Consider the following 24,987-nt stretch of genomic DNA (forward strand, 5'->3'; position numbering starts at 1 on the left):
AGTGCAGCTCTGGAGTATAATACAGGATGTAACTCAGGATCAGTAATGTAATGAATGTACACAGTGACTGCAGCAGCAGAATAGTCAGTGCAGATCTGGAGTATAATACAGGAGGTAACTCGGGATCAGTAATTTAATGTATGTACACAGTGACTGCACCAGCAGAATAGTGAGTGCAGCTCTGGAGTATAATACAGGATGTAACTCGGGATCAGTAATGTAATGTATGTACACAGTGACTGCACCAGCAGAATAGTGAGTGCAGCTGTGGAGGATAATACAGGATGTAACTCAGGATCAGTAATGTAATGTATGTAGACAGTGACTGCACCAGCAGAATAGTGAGTGCAGCTCTGGAGTATAATACAGGATGTAACTCAGGGTCAGTAATGTAGTGTATGTACACAGTGACTGCACCAGCAGAATAGTGAGTGCAGCTCTGGAGTATAATACAGGATGTAACTCAGGATCAGTAATGTAATGTATGTACACAGTGACTGCACCAGCAGAATAGCGAGCGCAGCTCTGGAGTATAATATAGGATGTATCTTGGGATAGATGCATTGGTAATATGTGGACTTGTGACTTGTGTGCTGTTGTAGTTACATCTCGGACATCTGCTCTTTTATCACTAGTTGCTTTCTGTATATTTTCTTTTTCGTGATTGTTTCTAACTTTTCCATTGTGTTATTTAGAAGTCACTGCTGAAAGAGAAAGACTCCGAGCTACTTTACTTTGCTGATGTTTGTGCTGGACCTGGTGGATTCTCGGAGTACGTCTTATGGAGGAAAAAATGGCACGCCAAAGGGTTTGGGATGACCCTAAAGGGCCCCAACGACTTCAAGCTTGAAGACTTCTACTCGGCATCCAGCGAACTGTTCGAACCTTATTATGGTATTTCTCGTGATTCTTCTAGAAATCAGTTCAGGCTGAAATCACCTTGGTACAAACCAAACACAAAACAAAGTCCTTGCATTACTTTATCCTGTAGACCTCTTACCTTGTTACTTTGGCCTGATATTTGGGTTTGGTCACATCTTATGGCTTACATCTAGAGACATCATTTTCTGTTTTCTCTGCGGCTCTCACCATGCTTGTGCTGGTCCTCCGATCGGCTCCTCTGTCTTTTTCTCTTCTTCTGGACCTCCGGTGTGGCTGTTCTTTTGTTGGTCCTCAACCGTTGTGTGGTGAGCGGCACATGTAGCATTAGTGAGGTGCAGTACGCCCCCAGTAGAGAAATCGAGACCTAGTGAGGAACGGCGACACCGGAGGCTGAGAATCAGATGTGGAGGTGATAGAGGAACGTATGCAAGGACCAGCGGAGGGTGAGGTAAGAGGGCCGAGGAGAGGGCAGAGAAAGCTCTATATTTATTATTTTCACCTTTTTCAGATTGTTGAAATTCACTTGATTACTGATACATTTAATCCAAACTGACACATTGCAAAAAATGAAAGGAAATCTCTACAGCTGCTGTCTTTAGCTCATAGAGGATTCTCCAGACCGATACATTGTAACAAAGGCTACGCTGTGAGAATTTTTACGGTTTCGGCCTCTGAATGTAAATAAAGATTTTCTCCTTCACTAGAAGCAGAGCTCCTGATAGTGGAGTCCTGTGGAGCGACACAAATCCCTATTTGTTATTTTTCCAGTTTTATGTCGTTCCTGTCATTTGTCCTCTTCTACATTTCAGGTGAAGGCGGGGTGGATGGGGACGGGGACGTCACTCGTCCGGAGAACATCACGGCCTTCCGAAACTTTGTCATGGACAATACAGACCACAAGGGTGTACACTTCATGATGGCGGATGGGGTACGTGAGACACAAGAAATCTGGCAGCCGTGATGAATGATCGATTCTTAGCTTGGTCTCCACCTTGTTCTTCTTGCAGGGATTCTCTGTGGAGGGGCAGGAAAATATTCAGGAGATACTCAGCAAACAGCTGCTGCTCTGCCAGTGTCTGGTGGGGCTGTCTGTCGTCAGGACAGGTAGAGTCTGTCTGTCTTATTCGGCTTGGTTATTGTCTGCATGTTCTTACATTTAATTGTTTGTTTGTGATCAAACTAGGAGGACATTTCATCTGTAAGACCTTCGACCTGTTCACCCCGTTTAGTGTTGGACTTATCTACCTGCTGTACTGCTGCTTTGACCGCGTCTCTCTCTTCAAGTCAGTCACAAGCCGGCCGGCTAACTCCGAAAGGTGAGAATTCGCACATCCTCCATATTACATTACTGATCCTGAGTTACATCCTATATTATACTCCAGAGCTGCACTCACTATTCTGCTGGTGCAGTCACTGTGTACATATATTACATTACTGATCCTGAGTTACATCCTGTATTATACTCCAGAGCTGCACTCACTATTCTGCTGGTGCAGTCACTGTGTACATACATAACATTACTGATCCTGAGTTACCTCCTGTATTATACTCCAGAGCTGCACTCACTATTCTGCTGGTGCAGTCACTGTGTACATACATTACATTACTGATCCTGAGTTACATCCTGTATTATACCCCAGAGCTGCGCTCACTATTCTGCTGGTGCAGTCACTGTGTACATACATTACATTACTGATCCTGAGTTACATCCTGTATTATACCCCAGAGCTGCACTCACTATTCTGTTGGTGCAGTCACTGTGTACATACATTACTGATCCTGAGTTACATCCTGTATTATACCCCAGAGCTGCACTCACTATTCTGTTGGTGCAGTCACTGTGTACATACATTACTGATCCTGAGTTACATCCTGCATTATACCCCAGAGCTGCACTCACTATTCTGCTGGTGCAGTCACTGTGTACATACATTACTGATCCTGAGTTACCTCCTGTATTATACTCCAGAGCTGCACTCACTATTCTGCTGGTGCAGTCACTTTGTACATACATTACTGATCCTGAGTTACATCCTGCATTATACCCCAGAGCTGCACTCACTATTCTGCTGGTGCAGTCACTGTGTACATACATTACATTACTGATCCTGAGTTACATCCTGTATTATACCCCAGAGCTGCACTCACTATTCTGCTGGTGCAGTCACTGTGTACATACATTACATTACTGATCCTGAGTTACATCCGGTATTATACTCCAGAGCTGCACTCACTATTCTGCTGGTGCAGTCACTGTGTACATACATTACATTACTGATCCTGAGTTACATCCGGTATTATACTCCAGAGCTGCACTCACTATTCTGCTGGTGCAGTCACTGTGTACATACATTACATTACTGATCCTGAGTTACATCCTGTATTATGTCCCAGAGCTGCACTCACTATTCTGCTGGTGCAGTCACTGTGTACAAACATTACATTACTGATCCTGAGTTACATCCTGTATTATACTCCAGAGCTGCACTCACTATTCTGCTGGTGCAGTCACTGTGTACATACATTACATTACTGATCCTGAGTTACCACCTGTATTATACCCCAGAGCTGCACTCACTATTCTGTTGGTGCAATCACTGTGTACATACATTACATTACTGATCCTGAGTTACCTCCTGTATTATACCCCAGAGCTGCACTCACTATTCTGCTGGTGCAGTCACTGTGTACATACATTACATTACTGATCCTGAGTTACATCCTGTATTATACTCCAGAGCTGCACTCACTATTCTGCTGGTGCAGTCACTGTGTACATACATTACATTACTGATCCTGAGTTACATCCTGTATTATACCCCAGAGCTGCACTCACTATTCTGCTGGTGCAGTCACTGTGTACATACATTACTGATCCTGAGTTACATCCTGCATTATACCCCAGAGCTGCACTCACTATTCTGCTGGTGCAGTCACTGTGTACATACATTACTGATCCTGAGTTACCTCCTGTATTATACCCCAGAGCTGCACTCACTATTCTGTTGGTGCAATCACTGTGTACATACATTACATTACTGATCCTGAGTTACCTCCTGTATTATACCCCAGAGCTGCACTCACTATTCTGCTGGTGCAGTCACTGTGTACATACATTACATTACTGATCCTGAGTTACATCCTGTATTATACTCCAGAGCTGCACTCACTATTCTGCTGGTGCAGTCACTGTGTACATACATTACATTACTGATCCTGAGTTACCACCTGTATTATACCCCAGAGCTGCACTCACTATTCTGTTGGTGCAATCACTGTGTACATACATTACATTACTGATCCTGAGTTACCTCCTGTATTATACCCCAGAGCTGCACTCACTATTCTGCTGGTGCAGTCACTGTGTACATACATTACATTACTGATCCTGAGTTACATCCTGTATTATACCCCAGAGCTGCACTCACTATTCTGCTGGTGCAGTCACTGTGTACATACATTACTGATCCTGAGTTACATCCTGCATTATACCCCAGAGCTGCACTCACTATTCTGCTGGTGCAGTCACTGTGTACATACATTACTGATCCTGAGTTACCTCCTGTATTATACTCCAGAGCTGCACTCACTATTCTGCTGGTGCAGTCACTTTGTACATACATTACTGATCCTGAGTTACATCCTGCATTATACCCCAGAGCTGCACTCACTATTCTGCTGGTGCAGTCACTGTGTACATACATTACATTACTGATCCTGAGTTACATCCTGTATTATACCCCAGAGCTGCACTCACTATTCTGCTGGTGCAGTCACTGTGTACATACATTACATTACTGATCCTGAGTTACATCCGGTATTATACTCCAGAGCTGCACTCACTATTCTGCTGGTGCAGTCACTGTGTACATTACATTACTGATCCTGAGTTACATCCTGTATTATACTCCAGAGCTGCACTCACTATTCTGCTGGTGCAGTCACTGTGTACATACATTACATTACTGATCCTGAGTTACCACCTGTATTATACCCCAGAGCTGCACTCACTATTCTGTTGGTGCAATCACTGTGTACATACATTACATTACTGATCCTGAGTTACCTCCTGTATTATACCCCAGAGCTGCACTCACTATTCTGTTGGTGCAATCACTGTGTACATACATTACATTACTGATCCTGAGTTACCTCCTGTATTATACCCCAGAGCTGCGCTCACTATTCTGCTGGTGCAGTCACTGTGTACATACATTATATTACTGATCCTGAGTTACCTCCTGTATTATACCCCAGAGCTGCGCTCACTATTCTGTTGGTGCAGTCACTGTGTACATGCATTACATTACTGATCCTGAGTTACCTCCTGTATTATACCCCAGAGCTGCGCTCACTATTCTGCTGGTGCAGTCACTGTGTACATACATTACATTACTGATCCTGAGTTACCTCCTGTATTATACCCCAGAGCTGCACTCACTATTCTGCTGGTGCAGTCACTGTGTACATACATTACATTACTGATCCTGAGTTACATCCGGTATTATACTCCAGAGCTGCACTCACTATTCTGCTGGTGCAGTCACTGTGTACATACATTACTGATCCTGAGTTACATCCTGCATTAAACCCCAGAGCTGCACTCACTATTCTGCTGGTGCAGTCACTGTGTACATACATTACATTACTGATCCTGAGTTACATCCTGTATTATACCCCAGAGCTGCACTCACTATTCTGCTGGTGCAGTCACTGTGTACATACATTACATTACTGATCCTGAGTTACATCCGGTATTATACTCCAGAGCTGCACTCACTATTCTGCTGGTGCAGTCACTGTGTACATTACATTACTGATCCTGAGTTACATCCTGTATTATACTCCAGAGCTGCACTCACTATTCTGCTGGTGCAGTCACTGTGTACATACATTACATTACTGATCCTGAGTTACATCCTGTATTATGTCCCAGAGCTGCACTCACTGTGTACAAACATTACATTACTGATCCTGAGTTACATCCTGTATTATACTCCAGAGCTGCACTCACTATTCTGCTGGTGCAGTCACTGTGTACATACATTACATTACTGATCCTGAGTTACCACCTGTATTATACCCCAGAGCTGCACTCACTATTCTGTTGGTGCAATCACTGTGTACATACATTACATTACTGATCCTGAGTTACCTCCTGTATTATACCCCAGAGCTGCACTCACTATTCTGTTGGTGCAATCACTGTGTACATACATTACATTACTGATCCTGAGTTACCTCCTGTATTATACCCCAGAGCTGCGCTCACTATTCTGCTGGTGCAGTCACTGTGTACATACATTACATTACTGATCCTGAGTTACATCCTGTATTATACTCCAGAGCTGCACTCACTATTCAGCTGGTGCAATCACTGTGTACATACATTACATTACTGATCCTGAGTTACATCCTGTATTATACTCCAGAGCTGCACTCACTATTCTGCTGGTGCAGTCACTGTGTACATACATTACATTACTGATCCTGAGTTACATCCTGTATTATACTCCAGAGCTGCACTCACTATTCTGCTAGTGCAGTCACTGTGTACATACATTACATTACTGATCCTGAGTTACATCCTGTATTATACCCCAGAGCTGCACTCACTATTCTGCTGGTGCAGTCACTGTGTACATACATTACATTACTGATCCTGAGTTACATCCTGTATTATACCCCAGAGCTGCACTCACTATTCTGCTGGTGCAGTCACTGTGTACATACATTACATGACTGATCCTGAGTTACATCCTGTATTATACTCCAGAGCTGCACTCACTATTCTGCTGGTGCAGTCACTGTGTACATACATTACATTACTGATCCTGAGTTACATCCTGTATTATACTCCAGAGCTGCACTCACTATTCTGCTGGTGCAGTCACTGTGTACATACATTACATTACTGATCCTGAGTTACATCCTGTATTATACTCCAGAGCTGCACTCACTATTCTGCTGGTGCAGTCACTGTGTACATACATTACATTACTGATCCTGAGTTACCTCCTGTATTACACTCCAGAGCTGCGCTCACAGTTCTGGTGTAGGATGCTTCCCCTGTGCACATTCTGTTGGGGTCAGGGATCAGTCTGGACGCTGGTTCTTGTTTTGGGCACAGGATACATTTGGGCTTTGCAGTGATATTCCGCACAGTGTTGGGCTCTGTCTGATGTGTGTTTCTGGCGCCCTCTCCCTGTGATATACTGTATTGCGCATATATTTTGTTGCTTGTGTCGCTCGCTCATTTCTACTAGTTGCAGGTTCCCTGTGTTTGAGCCCTGTCCTTGCTTCTGAGTACAGTAGTGCCCTCTGCCTACGTCTGTGGTCTTTCTGCCTCTCTCTGTAGATACGTGGTGTGCCGGGGTTTGAAGGTGGGCTCAGAGGACGTACGTAACTATCTATTCACCGTCAACCTCCGCCTGAACCATCTGCGTAACACGGAGCAGGACGTTAATCTGGTGGTGCCTCTGGAGGTGCTGAAAGGGGACCGGCAGTTCTACGATTACATGGTGCGCTCTACTGAGAGGTGAGGACCGTGTGATCCCCAATAATCCGCACTGTCAGATCCTCATACTGGTGATGACATGAAGGGGCAGGTGGCGGCGCAGGCACAGTGCTCTGCATAGTGCTCTGCACAGCGCTCTGCACTAACTTCTAGGGAAGATCTAGAAATAATGGCGCTGAGCAGCCTCCTCTGTACACCCGTCTGAACCGAGGTTCATGGCTTGTTCTGTGGAACGGCCCATAATGTGGAAGATGGGAAGACCCCCGTAATAATCCTGCACAAGGGGTGACCATTGGCAGCAAAGTTAAAAGGAAGCAAGACTAAACCACTACAAAACGGAACCCGACGGACCCCAAAATAATCAATGGAGACCCTCTGCTTTCATAGCAACTAGTTTTGCACATGAACTCTGTTTCTAAACTGGAAAAGACAAAAGGAGTGTGTAAACGTTCATGTGAACAGAGTCTGAAGGAAGCCGGCACTACTGGACCATCCCTTATTAATCCCGCTGCTCCACTAGTCGGACAGCCCCTTCTAAACCCCTATGGTTTACCCCAATAATATAATGACGCCTGTACTCCCCTCCGGTGTCTGCACAGTCCCGGCGGTGTGAACGCTGGCTGTCCCAGGGCTTGTGTGACATGATGTTACGTCATCCCTGCAGCCAATCAATGCTGTCTTCACACGCCTCTCCTGCTGACTTCATTATCATCCGTAAGAAGTGAGGAGATCGGATTGGCGGCTGCTTTCTCCAGATGTTTAGAATTATCTGAAGGGGGAGTGAAGGCAGCGCTGAGTAGTCGCATTGTTTTGTCACGCGAGGGTCAGTGTCGACAGTGCTGGTACAGCGCCAGCATCAGAGGATTGCTTTACCGGAGGAAACACCGGCATTCAGAAGGCGCTGGCCGAGGTGTGGACAACCCCTGTAAGGAAGATGGTCATAGTAGAGCAGAGGTGTTTGATGACACAGAGACTTCGTTGTGAGTGGGTGTGATGGGTATAGGACATCAAAACAGACCCCACGCTTCACAGGTTGGAAGTGGCATCCAAGTAGTTAGATGGAGCGATCTCCACTGTTAGGGGCCGATGTCGGCTGTGTTACACAGCCTGCACCCACCCTGCGTGGGGTGGGGTCAGCTCCTGATCCTTACAGCTGACAGCCGCCACACATCCACCGAAAAAAACTTTTATTTTAATTCACTGCTGCCTTAGTAATGCATCCCGGGACTGGAGAACTCGTGTTATTGATCGCCCGATACAGTGTAATGAACCCTCAGCAGTGTGAGCAGAAAAAGCTGCATTATCCTCTAGTAACTTTCTCCTTCTGTCTTCCCTGCAGATATTGTGAGGTTCAGATAAAAGCTTTGGCTAAAATCCACGCCTTCGTCCAAGACTCGTAAGTAAATCTGTGAATGAGAAGCCGAAGGTTATGGCTGCACCCTCCCTGATATGTGCTGTGCATAGGCCTGAGATAAGGGGGTGATTCGGTGATACTTAGAAGCCGCTATCAGAATTCAGCTTGTATCCAGCCTGTGTCAGTAGGTGCAGGTGTTGTCAGCAGCTTGTATCCTGTCTGTGTCAGTAGGTGCAGGCGTTGTCAGCAGCTTGTATCCTGTCTGTGTCAGTAGGTGCAGGTGTTGTCAGCAGCTTGTATCCTGCCTGTGTCAGTAGGTGCAGGCATTGTCAGCAGCTTGTATCCTGTCTGTGTCAGTAGGTGCAGGCGTTGTCAGCAGCTTGTATCCTGTCTGTGTCAGTAGGTGCAGGCGTTGTCAGCAGCTTGTATCCTGCCTGTGTCAGTAGGTGCAGGTGTTATCAGCAGCTTGTATCTTGCCTGTGTCAGTAGGTGCAGGTGTTGTCAGCAGCTTGTATCCTGCCTGTGTCAGTAGGTGCAGGTGTTGTCAGCAGCTTGTATCCTGCCTGTGTCAGTAGGTGCAGGTGTTGTCAGCAGCCTGTATCCTGCCTGTGTCAGTAGGTGCAGGTGTTGTCAGCAGCTTGTATCTTGCCTGTGTCAGTAGGTGCAGGTGTTGTCAGCAGCTTGTATCCTGCCTGTGTCAGTAGGTGCAGGTGTTGTCAGCAGCTTGTATCCTGCCTGTGTCAGTAGGTGCAGGTGTTGTCAGCAGCTTGTATCCTGCCTGTGTCTGTAGGTGCAGGTGTTATCAGCAGCTTGTATCCTGCCTGTGTCTGTAGGTGCAGGTGTTGTCAGCAGCCTGTATCCTGCCTGTGTCTGTAGGTGCAGGTGTTATCAGCAGCTTGTATCTTGCCTGTGTCTGTAGGTGCAGGTGTTGTCAGCAGCTTGTATCCTGCCTGTGTCTGTAGGTGCAGGTGTTATCAGCAGCTTGTATCCTGCCTGTGTCTGTAGGTGCAGGTGTTGTCAGCAGCTTGTATCCTGCCTGTGTCTGTAGGTGCAGGTGTTATCAGCAGCTTGTATCTTGCCTGTGTCTGTAGGTGCAGGTGTTGTCAGCAGCTTGTATCCTGCCTGTGTCAGTAGGTGCAGGTGTTATCAGCAGCTTGTATCCTGCCTGTGTCAGTAGGTGCAGGTGTTGTCAGCAGCTTGTATCCTGCCTGTGTCAGTAGGTGCAGGAGTTGTCAGCAGCTTGTATCTTGCCTGTGTCAGTAGGTGCAGGTGTTATCAGCAGCTTGTATCCTGCCTGTGTCAGTAGGTGCAGGAGTTGTCAGCAGCTTGTATCTTGCCTGTGTCTGTAGGTGCAGGCGTTGTCAGCAGCCTGTATCCTGCCTGTGACACTAGGTGCAGGCGTTGTCAGCAGTTTTTGTCCTGCCTGTGTCTGTAGGTGCAGGTGTTGTCAGCAGATTGTATCCTGCCTGTGTCTGTAGGTGCAGGTGTTGTCAGCAGCTTGTATCTTGCCTGTGTCAGTAGGTGCAGGTGTTGTCAGCAGCTTGTATCCTGCCTGTGTCAGTAGGTGCAGGTGTTGTCAGCAGCTTGTATCCTGCCTGTGTCAGTAGGTGCAGGTGTTGTCAGCAGCTTGTATCCTGCCTGTGTCAGTAGGTGCAGGTGTTGTCAGCAGCTTGTATCCTGCCTGTGTCTGTAGGTGCAGGCGTTGTCAGCAGCTTGTATCCTGTCTGTGTCAGTAGGTGCAGGTGTTATCAGCAGCTTGTATCCAGCCTGTGTCAGTAGGTGCAGGTGTTGTCAGCAGCTTGTATCCTGCCTGTGTCAGTAGGTGCAGGTGTTGTCAGCAGCTTGTATCCTGCCTGTGTCTGTAGGTGCAGGCGTTGTCAGCAGCTTGTATCCTGCCTGTGTCAGTAGGTGCAGGTGTTATCAGCAGCTTGTATCCAGCCTGTGTCAGTAGGTGCAGGTGTTGTCAGCAGCTTGTATCCTGCCTGTGTCAGTAGGTGCAGGAGTTGTCAGCAGCTTGTATCCTGCCTGTGTCTGTAGGTGCAGGTGTGGTCAGCAGCTTGTATCCTGCCTGTGTCTGTAGGTGCAGGTGTTATCAGCAGCTTGTATCCTGCCTGTGTCTGTAGGTGCAGGTGTTGTCAGCAGCTTGTATCTTGCCTGTGTCAGTAGGTGCAGGTGTTATCAGCAGCTCGTATCCTGCCTGTGTCAGTAGGTGCAGGAGTTGTCAGCAGCTTGTATCCTGCCTGTGTCTGTAGGTGCAGGTGTGGTCAGCAGCTTGTATCCTGCCTGTGTCAGTAGGTGCAGGTGTTGTCAGCAGCTTGTATCCTGCCTGTGTCTGTAGGTGCAGGTGTTGTCAGCAGCTTGTATCCTGCCTGTGTCTGTAGGTGCAGGTGTTATCAGCAGCTTGTATCCTGCCTGTGTCTGTAGGTGCAGGTGTTGTCAGCAGCTTGTATCCTGCCTGTGTCTGTAGGTGCAGGTGTTATCAGCAGCTTGTATCTTGCCTGTGTCTGTAGGTGCAGGTGTTGTCAGCAGCTTGTATCCTGCCTGTGTCAGTAGGTGCAGGTGTTATCAGCAGCTTGTATCCTGCCTGTGTCAGTAGGTGCAGGTGTTGTCAGCAGCTTGTATCCTGCCTGTGTCAGTAGGTGCAGGAGTTGTCAGCAGCTTGTATCTTGCCTGTGTCAGTAGGTGCAGGTGTTATCAGCAGCCTGTATCCTGCCTGTGTCTGTAGGTGCAGGCGTTGTCAGCAGCCTGTATCCTGCCTGTGACACTAGGTGCAGGCGTTGTCAGCAGTTTTTGTCCTGCCTGTGTCTGTAGGTGCAGGTGTTGTCAGCAGATTGTATCCTGCCTGTGTCTGTAGGTGCAGGTGTTGTCAGCAGCTTGTATCTTGCCTGTGTCAGTAGGTGCAGGTGTTGTCAGCAGCTTGTATCCTGCCTGTGTCAGTAGGTGCAGGTGTTGTCAGCAGCTTGTATCCTGCCTGTGTCAGTAGGTGCAGGTGTTGTCAGCAGCTTGTATCCTGCCTGTGTCAGTAGGTGCAGGTGTTGTCAGCAGCTTGTATCCTGCCTGTGTCTGTAGGTGCAGGTGTTATCAGCAGCTTGTATCCAGCCTGTGTCAGTAGGTGCAGGTGTTGTCAGCAGCTTGTATCCTGCCTGTGTCAGTAGGTGCAGGAGTTGTCAGCAGCTTGTATCCTGCCTGTGTCTGTAGGTGCAGGTGTGGTCAGCAGCTTGTATCCTGCCTGTGTCTGTAGGTGCAGGTGTTATCAGCAGCTTGTATCCTGCCTGTGTCTGTAGGTGCAGGTGTTGTCAGCAGCTTGTATCTTGCCTGTGTCAGTAGGTGCAGGTGTTATCAGCAGCTCGTATCCTGCCTGTGTCAGTAGGTGCAGGAGTTGTCAGCAGCTTGTATCCTGCCTGTGTCTGTAGGTGCAGGTGTGGTCAGCAGCTTGTATCCTGCCTGTGTCAGTAGGTGCAGGTGTTGTCAGCAGCTTGTATCCTGCCTGTGTCTGTAGGTGCAGGTGTTGTCAGCAGCTTGTATCCTGCCTGTGTCTGTAGGTGCAGGTGTTGTCAGCAGCCTGTATCCTGCCTGTGTCAGTAGGTGCAGGTGTTGTCAGCAGCTTGTATCCTGCCTGTGTCTGTAGGTGCAGGTGTTGTCAGCAGCTTGTATCCTGCCTGTGTCTGTAGGTGCAGGTGTTGTCAGCAGCCTGTATCCTGCCTGTGTCAGTAGGTGCAGGTGTTATCAGCAGCTTGTATCCTGCCTGTGTCTGTAGGTGCAGGTGTTGTCAGCAGCTTGTATCCTGCCTGTGTCTGTAGGTGCAGGTGTTGTCAGCAGCCTGTATCCTGCCTGTGTCGGTAGCTGCAGGTGTTGTCAACAGCTTGTATCCTGCCTGTGTCGGTAGGTGCAGGTGTTGTCAACAGCTTGTATCCTGCCTGTGTCGGTAGCTGCAGGTGTTGTTAGCAGCTTGTATCCTGCCTGTGTCGGTAGGTGCAGGTGTTGTCAACAGCTTGTATCCTGCCTGTGTCAGTAGGTGCAGGTGTTGTCAACAGCTTGTATCCTGCCTGTGTCGGTAGCTGCAGGTGTTGTTAGCAGCTTGTATCCTGCCTGTGTCGGTAGCTGCAGGTGTTGTCAACAGCTTGTATCCTGCCTGTGTCGGTAGCTGCAGGTGTTGTCAACAGCTTGTATCCTGCCTGTGTCGGTAGGTGCAGGTGTTGTCAGCAGCAGATAAAAAGTTGAACTAAGTTTTATTCATCTGCCATCTTCATTAAAAATCTGCTCCCATTTTTGGACTTTTATCATGTGGCTGTGTCCCTCCTAGTAATACATGATGGACATGAAGTCTGTGTCCAGGATTAGCACAGCTTCATTCCCAGACACAGACTCTACAACTCTGGAGGAGAGTTACAGACTCTACAGCAGGACAGCTGGCTATCTATATGTATAATTGTCTAAGGGTCACTTCCGTCTGTCTGTCTGTCCTTCTGTCACGGTTATTCGTTCGCTGATTGGTTTCGGCAGCTGCCTGTCATGGCTGCCGCGACCAATCAGCGACGGCCGCAGTCCGATTAGTCCCTCCCCATCTCCCCTGCACTCACTGCCCGGCGCCCACTCCGTAATCCCCTCCACTCACACAGGGTTAATGGCAGCGGTAACGGCCCGCGGTGTAACGCACTCCGTTACCGCTGCTATTAACCCTGTGTGTCCCCAACTATTTACTATTGATGCTGCATACGCAGCATCAATAGTAAAAATGTCATGTTAAAAATAAAAAAAAAAAAACAAAAAACCTGCTATACTCACCCTCCACCGTCTTTCTCGCTCCTCTCCACGCTCCCGGGACCGCTCCATTGCAAGCGGCAGATTCCGCTCCCGTCCCAGGGCTGGTGTGCGACAAGGACCTGCCGTGACGTCACGGTCGGTCATGTGACCGCGACGTCATCATAGGTCCTGCTCACACCAGCCCTGGGACGGGAAGCTGCCGCTTGCAATGGAGCGGTCCTGGGAGCGTGGCGAGGAGCGGGAAAGGCGGCGGAGGGTGAGTATAGCAGGACTTCAACGGGCTATAGGTGAGTATATGTTTATTTTATTTTTTTAAGTCTCTATACTACGTGGCTCTGTACTGGGCAATATACTACGTGACTGGGCAATATACTACGTGGCTCTGCTATATACTATGTGGCTGGGCAATATACCGTACTACGTGGGCTGTGCTATATACTATGTGACTGGGCAATATACTACGTGGCTGGGCAATATACTACGTGGCTGGGCAATATACTACGTGGCTGGGCAATATACTACGTGCCTGGGCAATATACTACGTGGACATGCATATTCTAGAATACCCGATGCGTTAGAATCGGGCCACCATCTAGTATAGAAGAGTTACACAGACTCTACAGACAGCTGACTTTGTAGGAGAATTACACAGACTTTACAGCAGCACAGCTGGCCATATATGAGAGTTACACAGATTCTACATCAGAACAGCCAGCTATGTAGGAGAGTTACACAGCCTACAGCAGCACAGCTGGCTGTGCATGAGAGTTACACAGATTCTACAGCAGCACAGTTTTCTTTGTAGGAGAGGTACACAGATTCTACAGCAGCATAGCTGGTTATGTAGGAAAGTTACACAGACTACAGCAGTACAGCTGGCTATGTAGGAGAGTTACACAGGTTCTACAGCAGCACAGCTGGCTATGTTGGAGAGTTACACAGATTCTACAGCAGCACAGCTGGCTATGTAGGAGAGTTACACAGATTTTACAGCAGCACAGCTGGCTACGTAGGAGAGTTACACAGGTTCTACAGCAGCACAGCTGGCTATGTTGGAGAGTTACACAGATTCTACAGCAGCACAGCTGGCTATGTAGGAGAGTTACACAGATTTTACAGCAGCACAGCTGGCTATGTTGCAGAGTTACACAGATTCTACAGCAGCACAGCTGGCTATGTATGGGATTTACACAGGCTGCTGCAGCACAGCTGGCTATGTAGGAGAGTTACACAGATTCCAGCAGCACAGCTGGCTATGTAGGAGAGTTACACAGATTCTACAGCAGCACAGCTGGCTATGTATGGGATTTACACAGGCTGCTGCAGCACAGCTGGCTATGTAGGATAGTTACACAGATTCCAGCAGCACAGCTGGCTATGTATGAGATTTACACAGGCTACTGCAGCACAGCTGGCTATGTAGGAGAGTTACACAGACTACGGCAGCACAGCTGGCTATGTAGGAGAGTTATACAGATTCTACGGCAGCACAGCTGGCTATGTAGGAGAGTTACACAGACTATGGCAGCACAGCTGGCTATGTAGGAGAGTTATACAGATTCTACGGCAGCACAGCTGGCTATGTAGGAGAGTTACACAGATTCTACAGCAGCACAGCTGGCTTTGTAGGAGAGTTACACAGACTACAGCAGTACAGTTGGCTATGTAGGAGAGTTACACAGACTACGGCAGCACAGCTGGCTATGTAGGAGAGTTATACAGATTCTACGGCAGCACAGCTGGCTATGTAGGAGAGTTACACAGACTACAGCAGCACAGTTGGCTATGTAGGAGGGTTACGCAGATTCTACAGCAGCACAGCTGGCTACATAGGAGAGTTACACAGACTACAGCAGCACAGTTGGCTATGTAGGAGAGTTACACAGACTACGGCAGCACAGTTGGCTATGTAGGAGAGTTACACAGACTACGGCAGCACAGCTGGCTATGTAGGAGAGTTACACAGATTCTACGGCAGCACAGCTGGCTTTGTAGGAGAGTTACACAGACTACAGCAGCACAGTTGGCTATGTAGGAGAGTTACACAGACTACGGCAGCACAGCTGGCTATGTAGGAGAGTTATACAGATTCTACGGCAGCACAGCTGGCTATGTGGGAGAGTTATACAGATTCTACGGCAGCACAGCTGGCTATGTAGAAGGGTTACGCAGATTCTACAGCAGCACAGCTGGCTACATAGGAGAGTTACACAGACTACAGCAGCACAGTTGACTATGTAGGAGAGTTACACAGACAACGGCAGCACAGCTGGCTATGTAGGAGAGTTACACATACTACGGCAGCACAGTTGGCTATGTAGGAGAGTTATACAGATTCTACGGCAGCACAGCTGGCTTTGTAGGAGAGTTATACAGACTACAGCAGCACAGTTGGCTATGTGGGAGAGTTATACAGACTATGGCAGCACAGCTGGCTATGTAGGAGAGTTATACAGACTACAGCAGCACAGTTGGCTATGTAGGAGAGTTATACAGACTACAGCAGCACAGCTGGCTATGTAGGAGGGTTACACAGATTCTACGGCAGCACAGCTGGCTATGTAGGAGGGTTACACAGATTCTACAGCAGCACAGCTGGCTATGTAGGAGGGTTACACAGATTCTACGGCAGCACAGCTGGCTATGTAGGAGAGTTACACAGATTCTACAGCAGCACAGCTGGCTATGTAGGAGGGTTACACAGATTCTACGGCAGCACAGCTGGCTATGTAGGAGAGTTACACAGACTACAGCAGCACAGTTGGCTATGTAGGAGAGTTACACAGATTCTACAGCAGCACAGCTGGCTATGTAGGAGAGTTACACAGATTCTACAGCAGCACAGTTGGCTATGTAGGAGAGTTACACAGATTACAGCAGCACAGCTGGCTATATAGGAGAGTTACGCAGATTACAGCAGCACAGCTGGCTATGTAGGAGAATTAAACAGATTGGGCAACTGCATAATGTAAGGAAATTGTTTAGAAAGTTGTTTAAAGATCTAGTCGGGGATTAACAAACTGGTCTCCTTTCTTCCAAAAGCAGCACCACACATGTGCACAGATTAGGTCTGGTACTGCAGCTCATTTCTATTTGCATATGGTACAGAGCTGCAGTACTGCACAGAACCGCTAGACCAGGTTGGCGGTGTGTTTGGAAGAAGGCAGCCATGTTTTCTTATTCTGAACTACTGTTTTAATTGCAGAAAATGCAATCTTACAATGGTTTCCAAACCTTGACGTGTAGTGCGGTGTCTGGACAGCGTAAAGGGGAGAATTCCCTATATTAGTATCCTCTGCTTAAAGGGCAGATGTTGTCTGTGGACGGCCCCATTATGTCCCTTACCAGGACTGACTGTGATGGGACATGATTCAGTAGTGGGCGCTCTACTCCGCACAGACTAAAGTGCAGTAGGACGCGAGATATTGGGATCATGGTGGTGTTAATGATGGAAGGTCCAGGGTCTGACTGCCGGTAATACATGGATTGCTTTTTATGCCGGTGTTCACACTTATGTATTGATTATTATCTGCTGTTGTCGCTGAGTATTTATGGTCTTTTTTTGCAGGACCCTGAGCGAGCCGCACCAGGCAGACCTGCGGAAAGAGTGTCTGAAGCTGTGGGGGGTGAGTAGACGAGCCGCGTCTCCGTGATTTGTCAGTGTGGCCGTTACATTGCCGTTATATTACCGGGACATTGCCGTTATATTAGCGTTATATTACCAGGACATTGCCGTTATATTACCGTTATATTGCCGACACATTGCCTTTATATTGCTGTTATATTGCCGGCACATTGCCGTTATATTACCGTTATATTGCTATGACATTGCCGTTATATTGGTGTGACATTGCCGTTATATTGCCGGGACATTGCAGTTATATTGCCATTACATTGCTGTTATATTGCCTGGACATTGCCGTTATATTGCCCGGACATTGCTGTTATATTGCCGGGACATTGCTGTTATATTGCCGGGACATTGCTGTTATATTGCCGTTATATTGCCTTTAGGCTGTGTGCACACGTTGCGTTTTTTTCACGTTTTTTCGCTATAAAAACGCATACATTATGCATCCCATCATTTAGAATGCATTTCGCAATTTTTGTGCACATGATGCGTTTTTTGCAGATTATTCGCGTTTTTCCCATTATTTAATGCATTGGGAAGCTCTGGAAAAAAACGCGTCAAAACCGCAAAAAAAACAAAAAAAAACGCGGATTTCTTGCAGAACATGTCTGGCTTTGCTCAGGAAATTTCTGCAAGAAATCCTGAACGTGTGCACATAGCCTTACATTACTGTTACATTGCCGTTATATTGCTGTGGCCACACTGCAGCTGAATCCACTGTGGAGGGCCGTGTTTTGGAGGGCCGTGTTTTGGAGGGCTGTGTTTTGGAGGGCCGTGTTTTGCAGCGTTGTCTTTCTTCCTCCAGATTCCCGATCAGGCTCGCGTGGCCCCCACTAATACCGATCCCAAGACCAAGTTCTTCCAGCTGATCCAGGTACGGCCCGCTCTTCCCCGTCTCCATCTTATTGGTCCTCGTATAAAAACCGTGGCATCCGTCCTTCTACTTCCAGAGCCGGGACATTGAGGTTTACAGTTACAAGCCCACCCCGCTGACCACCAAGACCCTGGAGAAGCTGAGCCACGTGCTGGACTACAGGTGCATGGTGTCCGGGAGCGAGCAGAGGTTCCTGCTAGGATTAGGGGTAACTATGGCCCGTGTCTGGGCAGAAAGCTGGGGGCCATATTCGGCCCATGGTTAGGGGCACGGATGCCAGACTTGTATTTAACCACTTGTGTCACTGTCTGTTCAGAGATCTCAGATCTACACCTGGGGGGGGCGTCCTGCCGACCGCTGGACTAAACTGGAACTGAAGACGGAGCTCCCTCGAGACACCCTGCTGTCCGTGGAGGTCGTCCATGAGCTGAAGGGCGAGGTCAGTGGTGGTAACTGTAAGGCTGAGCCCCCCAGCAGATAAAAGCTGTGTGCCCCCCATAGTGCTTATTCCCCAGAGCTCCTTGTTATGTGGTGGTGGTACACCCCCGGTCTTATTGCTCCTTCCTCAGTTAAAGGACACTTTTTGTGATTGTCAGGGTAAAGCGCAGAGAAAGATCCTCGCCATTCACATCCTGGACGCCCTCTTTCTCAACGGCATGGACGTGCGATCCCATCACTTCACCCAGAGGTGAGTCCTGGTGCGCATTGGACCAGGTGGCACCGACCGCTGACCATTATTCTTATGTCCTCAGAAGGACAGGAAGTTTTACCTCGTTTAGGGACCAGTGTTGTGTTTTTTTGTGGAACTTGTACTTTCTGTTGCCGCCGTTTTGGAGAACACGTAATGTGATCAGAGGTTTCTATTTAGTTTTTATGGTGTTAATCTCAGATGGCGTCAACTTAACCCCTTGTTGTCTGTAGCCATGAATGTGTAATAGATGCGGGGTCACACCTGCTGCTCACCGCTTTCTCCTCAGACCGCGGTAGTGGTCAGAACGAGAGGTCGGGTACCCCAATCCCGCAGGGAGGAACTTGCCCAGAGGTGGGACATTTTGGCATCTCCTTTTCCAATTAGTGCTGGAAAAATACCCTGGCGAAGAGACAGTCCTATATATACAATGTATCACCATAGAGACAGTCCTATATATACAATGTATCATCATAGAGACAGTCCTATATATACAATGTATCATCATAGAGACAGTCCTATATATACAATGTATCACCATAGAGACAGTTTTACATATACAGTGTATCACCATAGAGAGTCCTATATATAGTGTATCACCATAGAGACAGTCCTATATATACAATGTATCACCATAGAGACAGTCCTATATATACAATGTATCACCATAGAGACAGTCCTATATATACAATGTATCATCATAGAGACAGTCCTATATATACAATGTATCACCATAGAGACAGTCCTATACAGTGTATCACCGTAGAGACAGACCTATATATACAATGTATCACCGTAGAGACAGTCCTATATATACAATGTATCACCGTAGAGACAGTCCTATATATACAATGTATCACCATAGAGACAGTCCTATATATACAATGTATCACCATAGCGACAGTCCTATACATACAATGTATCACCATAGAGACAGTCCTATATATACAGTGTATCATAAGCTTCATGAGAAAGAGAAGCATCCAGTAAAATTTCCCAATCCTGAGGATACATAAGTGATCCTGATGTCCCGCGGACCCCTCGGATCCCTGTCGCGTAATCAGAAATTGCCGATGATGATGGCGGTACTAACGTGTCCTCTGCCTCCTCAGGATACAGCTGGCTGAGAAGTTTGTGAAAGCCGTATCTAAGCCCAGTCGCCCGGACATGAACCCCATCCGGTGAGTAAAGCCGGGGAACTGACAAAATAAAAAATAAACAAAGGAGGTGCGAGTCCGTGAGACGCCCCTCCATGTATATGGCCCCCGTGTCCTGCACAGGTGACTGGGACAACTACTAATGGCCGCCAGCACTCTGCCCGTAGGAGGCGCTGTAGGGCTGATGGACAAACCTCCCACCTACGCTGCGCTTCTCCTTTGTCACAGTGTGTCAGTGCAGACAATCCTATGTGGGCTAAACACTGCAGACGCCAACATTTGCCTCCTATCTAGGACTCCAGGGGGATTACTCGCTTGGTCAGGGTGGGCTATAGGCCCCCGGCGCTAACTAACGATTAGTCCCATTCACTGACAGCAAGTAGAGATCTTAAGACACCAAGTTGCAGCAATGATTTGTAATATGTGCCGCTTCTCCATAGGGTGAAAGAAGTTTACCGACTAGAGGAAATCCAGAAGATCTTCTTGAGGTGATTCCCTCCTGCTCTCCCTTACTCACCGACAACATGGACATATCAGATGGGAGGATAATTGGGGTTCTGTCCCCAACGTGCCCTAACAGGCATCTGTGGCTGGGAATTGTAGTTCCACAAGAGCTGCGAACCCCAGATGTAATGTCTTTTCTTTTGCTTTGGGTTTAGGTTGGAGATGAAGATCATTAAGAGCTCGGGTGGGATGCCGCGACTCTCCTACACCGGCAGAGATGACCGCCACTTTGTGCCATCCGGGCTGTACATTGTGAAGACATTGAACGGTGAGTGCAGAGTGTGCCGTGGGTGCAAATACGCGGACCCCGATGCTGATAATGACCTGTGTCCTCCCACAGACCCCTGGACCATGGCCTTCAGCAAGAGCCACAACTGCAAATACTTCTACAACCACAAGACCCACATATCCACTTACGAGGTCCCAGTCGAATCCATTGCACCATTTCAGTAAGTCCGGAGCACAGAGCGTCCTCGTGTCAAGTACCGACTCGTATCCTCGTGTTTCAGTTCCTTACCAAGTTCTCTGCCTGCTGTCAGTGAATTGAAACTATATCTTATGTCGTCTATATATTATATAGGCTTAAAATCGGTCCTGACCTCATTGAATTCACACAGCTGAGCTTCTGCTACAATTGTATTGGGTGTGGACAATCGTCAGCCTGACCTGCGGAATGGTTGACGTCGCCGATACATTGTAACAAACTGTCAGGACAGCACAGATTTGTGCTGCTGAGGAGCTTAGATCACAGAGGATGGTCTAGACTTAAGCATTGCAACAAACCCTCAGCTGTGAGAGGCATTGGGTCAGGACAGGGTTGGGGCATCTTAACTTTAAGAATGTCACAATTTAATAACAGCAAGCAGAGATCTTGAAATTGGAGAGGATTGAATATAAGTTTGTCAGAAGGTCTCCTACATCTGTGGTTACAGCCGCCCGTTATATCAGGGTACAAGCGGCATTTCCTGCATGTCTTTAACGCCTGTTTTGTGTTTCGTCTCGCAGAGTCTGCTTCTCGGCGCGACTCTTCTGGGAGTGGGGTGAGGGGGTGCAGATCCACGAGTCTCAGAAACAAGACCCTAACACGGACAAGCTCTCCAAAGACGCCGTCCTGCACTTCATCCGGGTGCACCAGCCCTCGTCCTCGGCGGGTAGAGAGGAAAGGTAGTGACCGGACGGACAGAACCGCGGACCTGCCTCCACCTCTTCATCATCGGCTGCTCTCCTGTGGGACTCCGAGCTGGGACGGCTGTCAGAGACTTGTATGAAGGGGACATGGAGGAGACGCAGCCCCGCTCCTTCCCACTTCATTAAAGAGACGTTTTCTGCACTGCGGACGAGGGACCGGTTGGCGTCTAGTCTCTTTTTAACTCCCGGGATTTAGTTCTGTTGAAATACAGGACATTTCTTTCTCCTATATTGCAGATAGTCGCCCATCCTAAGAGCCGAGCGCAGGGGATTGAGGGGTTTGGGGTCGCCCCCTATAAGCCATCTGTGACTCTAGGGACACAATTGTGATAAATGGCTTGGAATAGAAGATCTGAGCACGGTGGTGGGGAGAGGGATCTGCTGCAGCCTCGCACCCCCTCCATCCATCCTTGTACTCGCTTTGAATCATTGTCCTTTCGGCGTGTGTTTTAATGCATGGTTTGCCTTGTACCCATGTCATCAGGAGCGCACCCCACTCCTACAGCAATAAAGCACTAGAGTTTGGATTTAAAGCCGGGTCTTTGTCCCTCGGGGGGGATCAGTACAGATCGTCTATCCCATTCCAAATAGTGGGATGAAGTATACAATGTACCCGGTGTATGGAGAACGGGTCTTGCGTCTAAATCATCAAATTCCGGTTTCTCTATCGCTTCATTGGTGGACACAAGAAACCATGAGTGTATGCACAATGGGTGTAGACACGAGGCAGCAAAAAAGGCCAACTCCTCCGCGGCAGGCTGCACCACCGACCGGCAGAGAACTAACCAGGCTTTGTTTAATGTCCAAGGAGGTTCCAGGGACATCTCATTCCAAACCATAGCATTTGTGGGACCTCTCCTTCCAAAAGCCTCTGGGTCTGCGGGACCTCTCCTTCCTCGACCGTAATTTATGGGACATCCATTGTCAAAACCATAGGATTTATGGGTCAACTTTATGGTTATCCTCATTCCAAGACCACTAGTGTTTTTATGGATTTGCTCCCTGCACTGACCGCAGTATCCCAAACTTGCAAGTCCCTCAGGAGCCTCCCGCCACCAGGCATAAGAGCGCACCTCCTCCTGGGAGCCGTCCAGAGGCCTCACACTACTAATAGACCTTCCGCCTCTCCGAATCTGATCATTTCCCTACATGAAGCAGAAGCATTCAGCCATGACAGACCATACATAGGCCAAGGAAGCCGGCACACTCCAGCTACACACCGGGATTCCCTTCGCATCCTACATCATCCAGGACTATTTCCATGTCTTGTTCCACTTACACAGAGGCAGCCCTGCGGTCACTTCAATCTAGATTCAAACTAGACTCTCTAAGTTACGGGATATGATGGAGAGCCGGATAATAGCTGCCAGCAGATTCTCAGAGCCAGGGAAAATGAACCTCCTCCCACAGGAAACGAGGGATCCATCAGAGACTGGGTCACAGAGAAAAAAAGATCTCAGAATCTTACCTGATCTGGATACGATTTCCTGAGAGTTTCCCCAGTGCGGGTATTCTCCATGAGACGGGAGAACATGAGCGGCCGCACAGAGCCCCATACAGACATGGAGGGGAGAACATGAGCGGCCGCACAGAGCCCCATACAGACATGGAGGGGAGAACATGAGCGGCCGCACAGAGCCTCATACAGACATGGAGGAGAGAACATGAGCGGCCGCACAGAGCCCCATACAGACATGGAGGAGAGAACATGAGCGGCCGCACAGAGCCTCATACAGACATGGAGGAGAGAACATGAGTGGCCGCACAGAGCCCCATACAGACATGGAGGAGAGAACATGAGCGGCCGCACAGAACCCCATACAGACATGGAGGGGAGAACATGAGCGGCCGCACAGAGCCCCATACAGACATGGAGGAGAGAACATGAGCGGCCGCACAGAGCCCCATACAGACATGGAGGAGAGAACATGAGCGGCCGCACAGAGCCCCATACAGACATGGAGGGAGAACTTGAGCGGCCGCACAGAGCCCCATACAGACATGGAGGAGAGAACATGAGCGGCCGCACAGAGCCCCATACAGACATGGAGGAGAGAACATGAGCGGCCGCACCGAGCCTCATACAGACATGGAGGAGAGAACATGAGCGGCCGCACAGAGCCCCATACAGACATGAGGAGGGAACATGAGCGGCCGCACAGAGCCCCATACAGACATGGAGGGAGAACATGAGCAACCGCACAGAGCCCCATACAGACATGGAGGAGAGAACATGAGCGGCCGCACAGAGCCCCATACAAACATGGAGGAGAGAACATGAGCGGCCGCACAGAGCCCCATACAGACATGGAGGGAGGGAACATGAGCGGCCGCACAGAACCTCATACAGACATGGAGGAGAGAACATGAGCGGCCGCACAGAACCCCATACAGAGATGGAGGAGAGAACATGAGCGGCCGCACAGAGCCTCATACAGACATGGAGGAGAGAACATGAGCGGCCGCACAGAGCCCCATACAGACATGGAGGAGAGAACATGAGCGGCCGCACAGAACCCCATACAGACATGGAGGAGAGAACATGAGCGGCCGCACAGAACCCCATACAGACATGGAGTAGAGAACATGAGCGGCCGCACAGAGCCCCATACAGACATGGAGGAGAGAACATGAGCGGCCGCACAGAGCCCCATACAGACATGGAGGAGAGAACATGAGCGGCCGCACAGAGCCCCATACAGACGTGGAGGAGAGAACATGAGCGGCCGCACAGAGCCTCATACAGACGTGGAGGAGAACATGAGCGGCCGCACAGAGCCCCATACAGACGTGGAGGAGGAGAACATGAGCGGCCGCACAGAGCCCCATACAGACATGGAGGAGAGAACATGAGCGGCCGCACAGAGCCCCATACAGACATGAGGAGGGAACATGAGCGGCCGCACAGAGCCCCATACAGACATGGAGGAGAGAACGTGAGCGGCCGCACCGAGCCTCATACAGACATGGAGGAGAGAACATGAGCGGCCGAACAGAGCCCCATACAGACATGAGGAGGGAACATGAGCGGCCGCACAGAGCCCCATACAGACATGGAGGAGAGAACATGAGCGGCCGCACAGATCCCCATACAGACATAGAGGGGATTACATGAGCGGCCGCACAGAGACTCATACAGACATGGAGGAGAGAACATGAGCGGCCGCACAGAGCCCCATACAGACATGGAGGAGAGAACATGAGCGGCCGCACAGAGCCCCATACAGACATGGAGGAGAGAACATGAGCGGCCGCACAGAGCCCCATACACACATGGAGGGAGAACATGAGCAACCGCACAGAGCCCCATACAGAGATGGAGGAGAGAACATGAGCGGCCGCACAGAGCCTCATACAGACATGGAGGAGAGAACATGAGCGGCCGCACAGAGCCCCATACAGACATGGAGGAGAGAACATGAGCGGCC

The 24,987-nt window shown here is 48.9% G+C and overlaps 1 protein-coding gene across 6 annotated transcripts in view; it reads left to right on the forward strand.

The window, feature by feature from the left end:
- CMTR1 (cap methyltransferase 1) overlaps positions 1-22,092 on the forward strand; it is a 67,890-nt gene extending 45,798 nt beyond the window's left edge. For all 6 annotated transcript variants that reach the window (XM_069768288.1, XM_069768289.1, XM_069768292.1 and 3 more), the window contains exons 10-25: positions 696-894; positions 1,692-1,810; positions 1,890-1,986; positions 2,066-2,198; positions 7,241-7,420; positions 8,739-8,795; positions 17,086-17,143; positions 17,954-18,022; positions 18,099-18,230; positions 18,339-18,461; positions 18,619-18,710; positions 19,823-19,891; positions 20,308-20,355; positions 20,527-20,639; positions 20,712-20,820; positions 21,377-22,092. In XM_069768288.1, the coding sequence (XP_069624389.1) occupies positions 696-894; positions 1,692-1,810; positions 1,890-1,986; positions 2,066-2,198; positions 7,241-7,420; positions 8,739-8,795; positions 17,086-17,143; positions 17,954-18,022; positions 18,099-18,230; positions 18,339-18,461; positions 18,619-18,710; positions 19,823-19,891; positions 20,308-20,355; positions 20,527-20,639; positions 20,712-20,820; positions 21,377-21,539 (1,761 nt within the window). In that variant the 3' untranslated portion in view covers positions 21,540-22,092. The remainder of the gene's footprint in view (positions 1-695; positions 895-1,691; positions 1,811-1,889; positions 1,987-2,065; positions 2,199-7,240; positions 7,421-8,738; positions 8,796-17,085; positions 17,144-17,953; positions 18,023-18,098; positions 18,231-18,338; positions 18,462-18,618; positions 18,711-19,822; positions 19,892-20,307; positions 20,356-20,526; positions 20,640-20,711; positions 20,821-21,376) is intronic.
- The last annotated feature ends 2,895 nt before the right edge of the window (positions 22,093-24,987 follow it).

This window comes from Ranitomeya imitator, chromosome 5 (assembly GCF_032444005.1).
Source record: "Ranitomeya imitator isolate aRanImi1 chromosome 5, aRanImi1.pri, whole genome shotgun sequence".
NCBI lineage: Eukaryota > Metazoa > Chordata > Amphibia > Anura > Dendrobatidae > Ranitomeya > Ranitomeya imitator.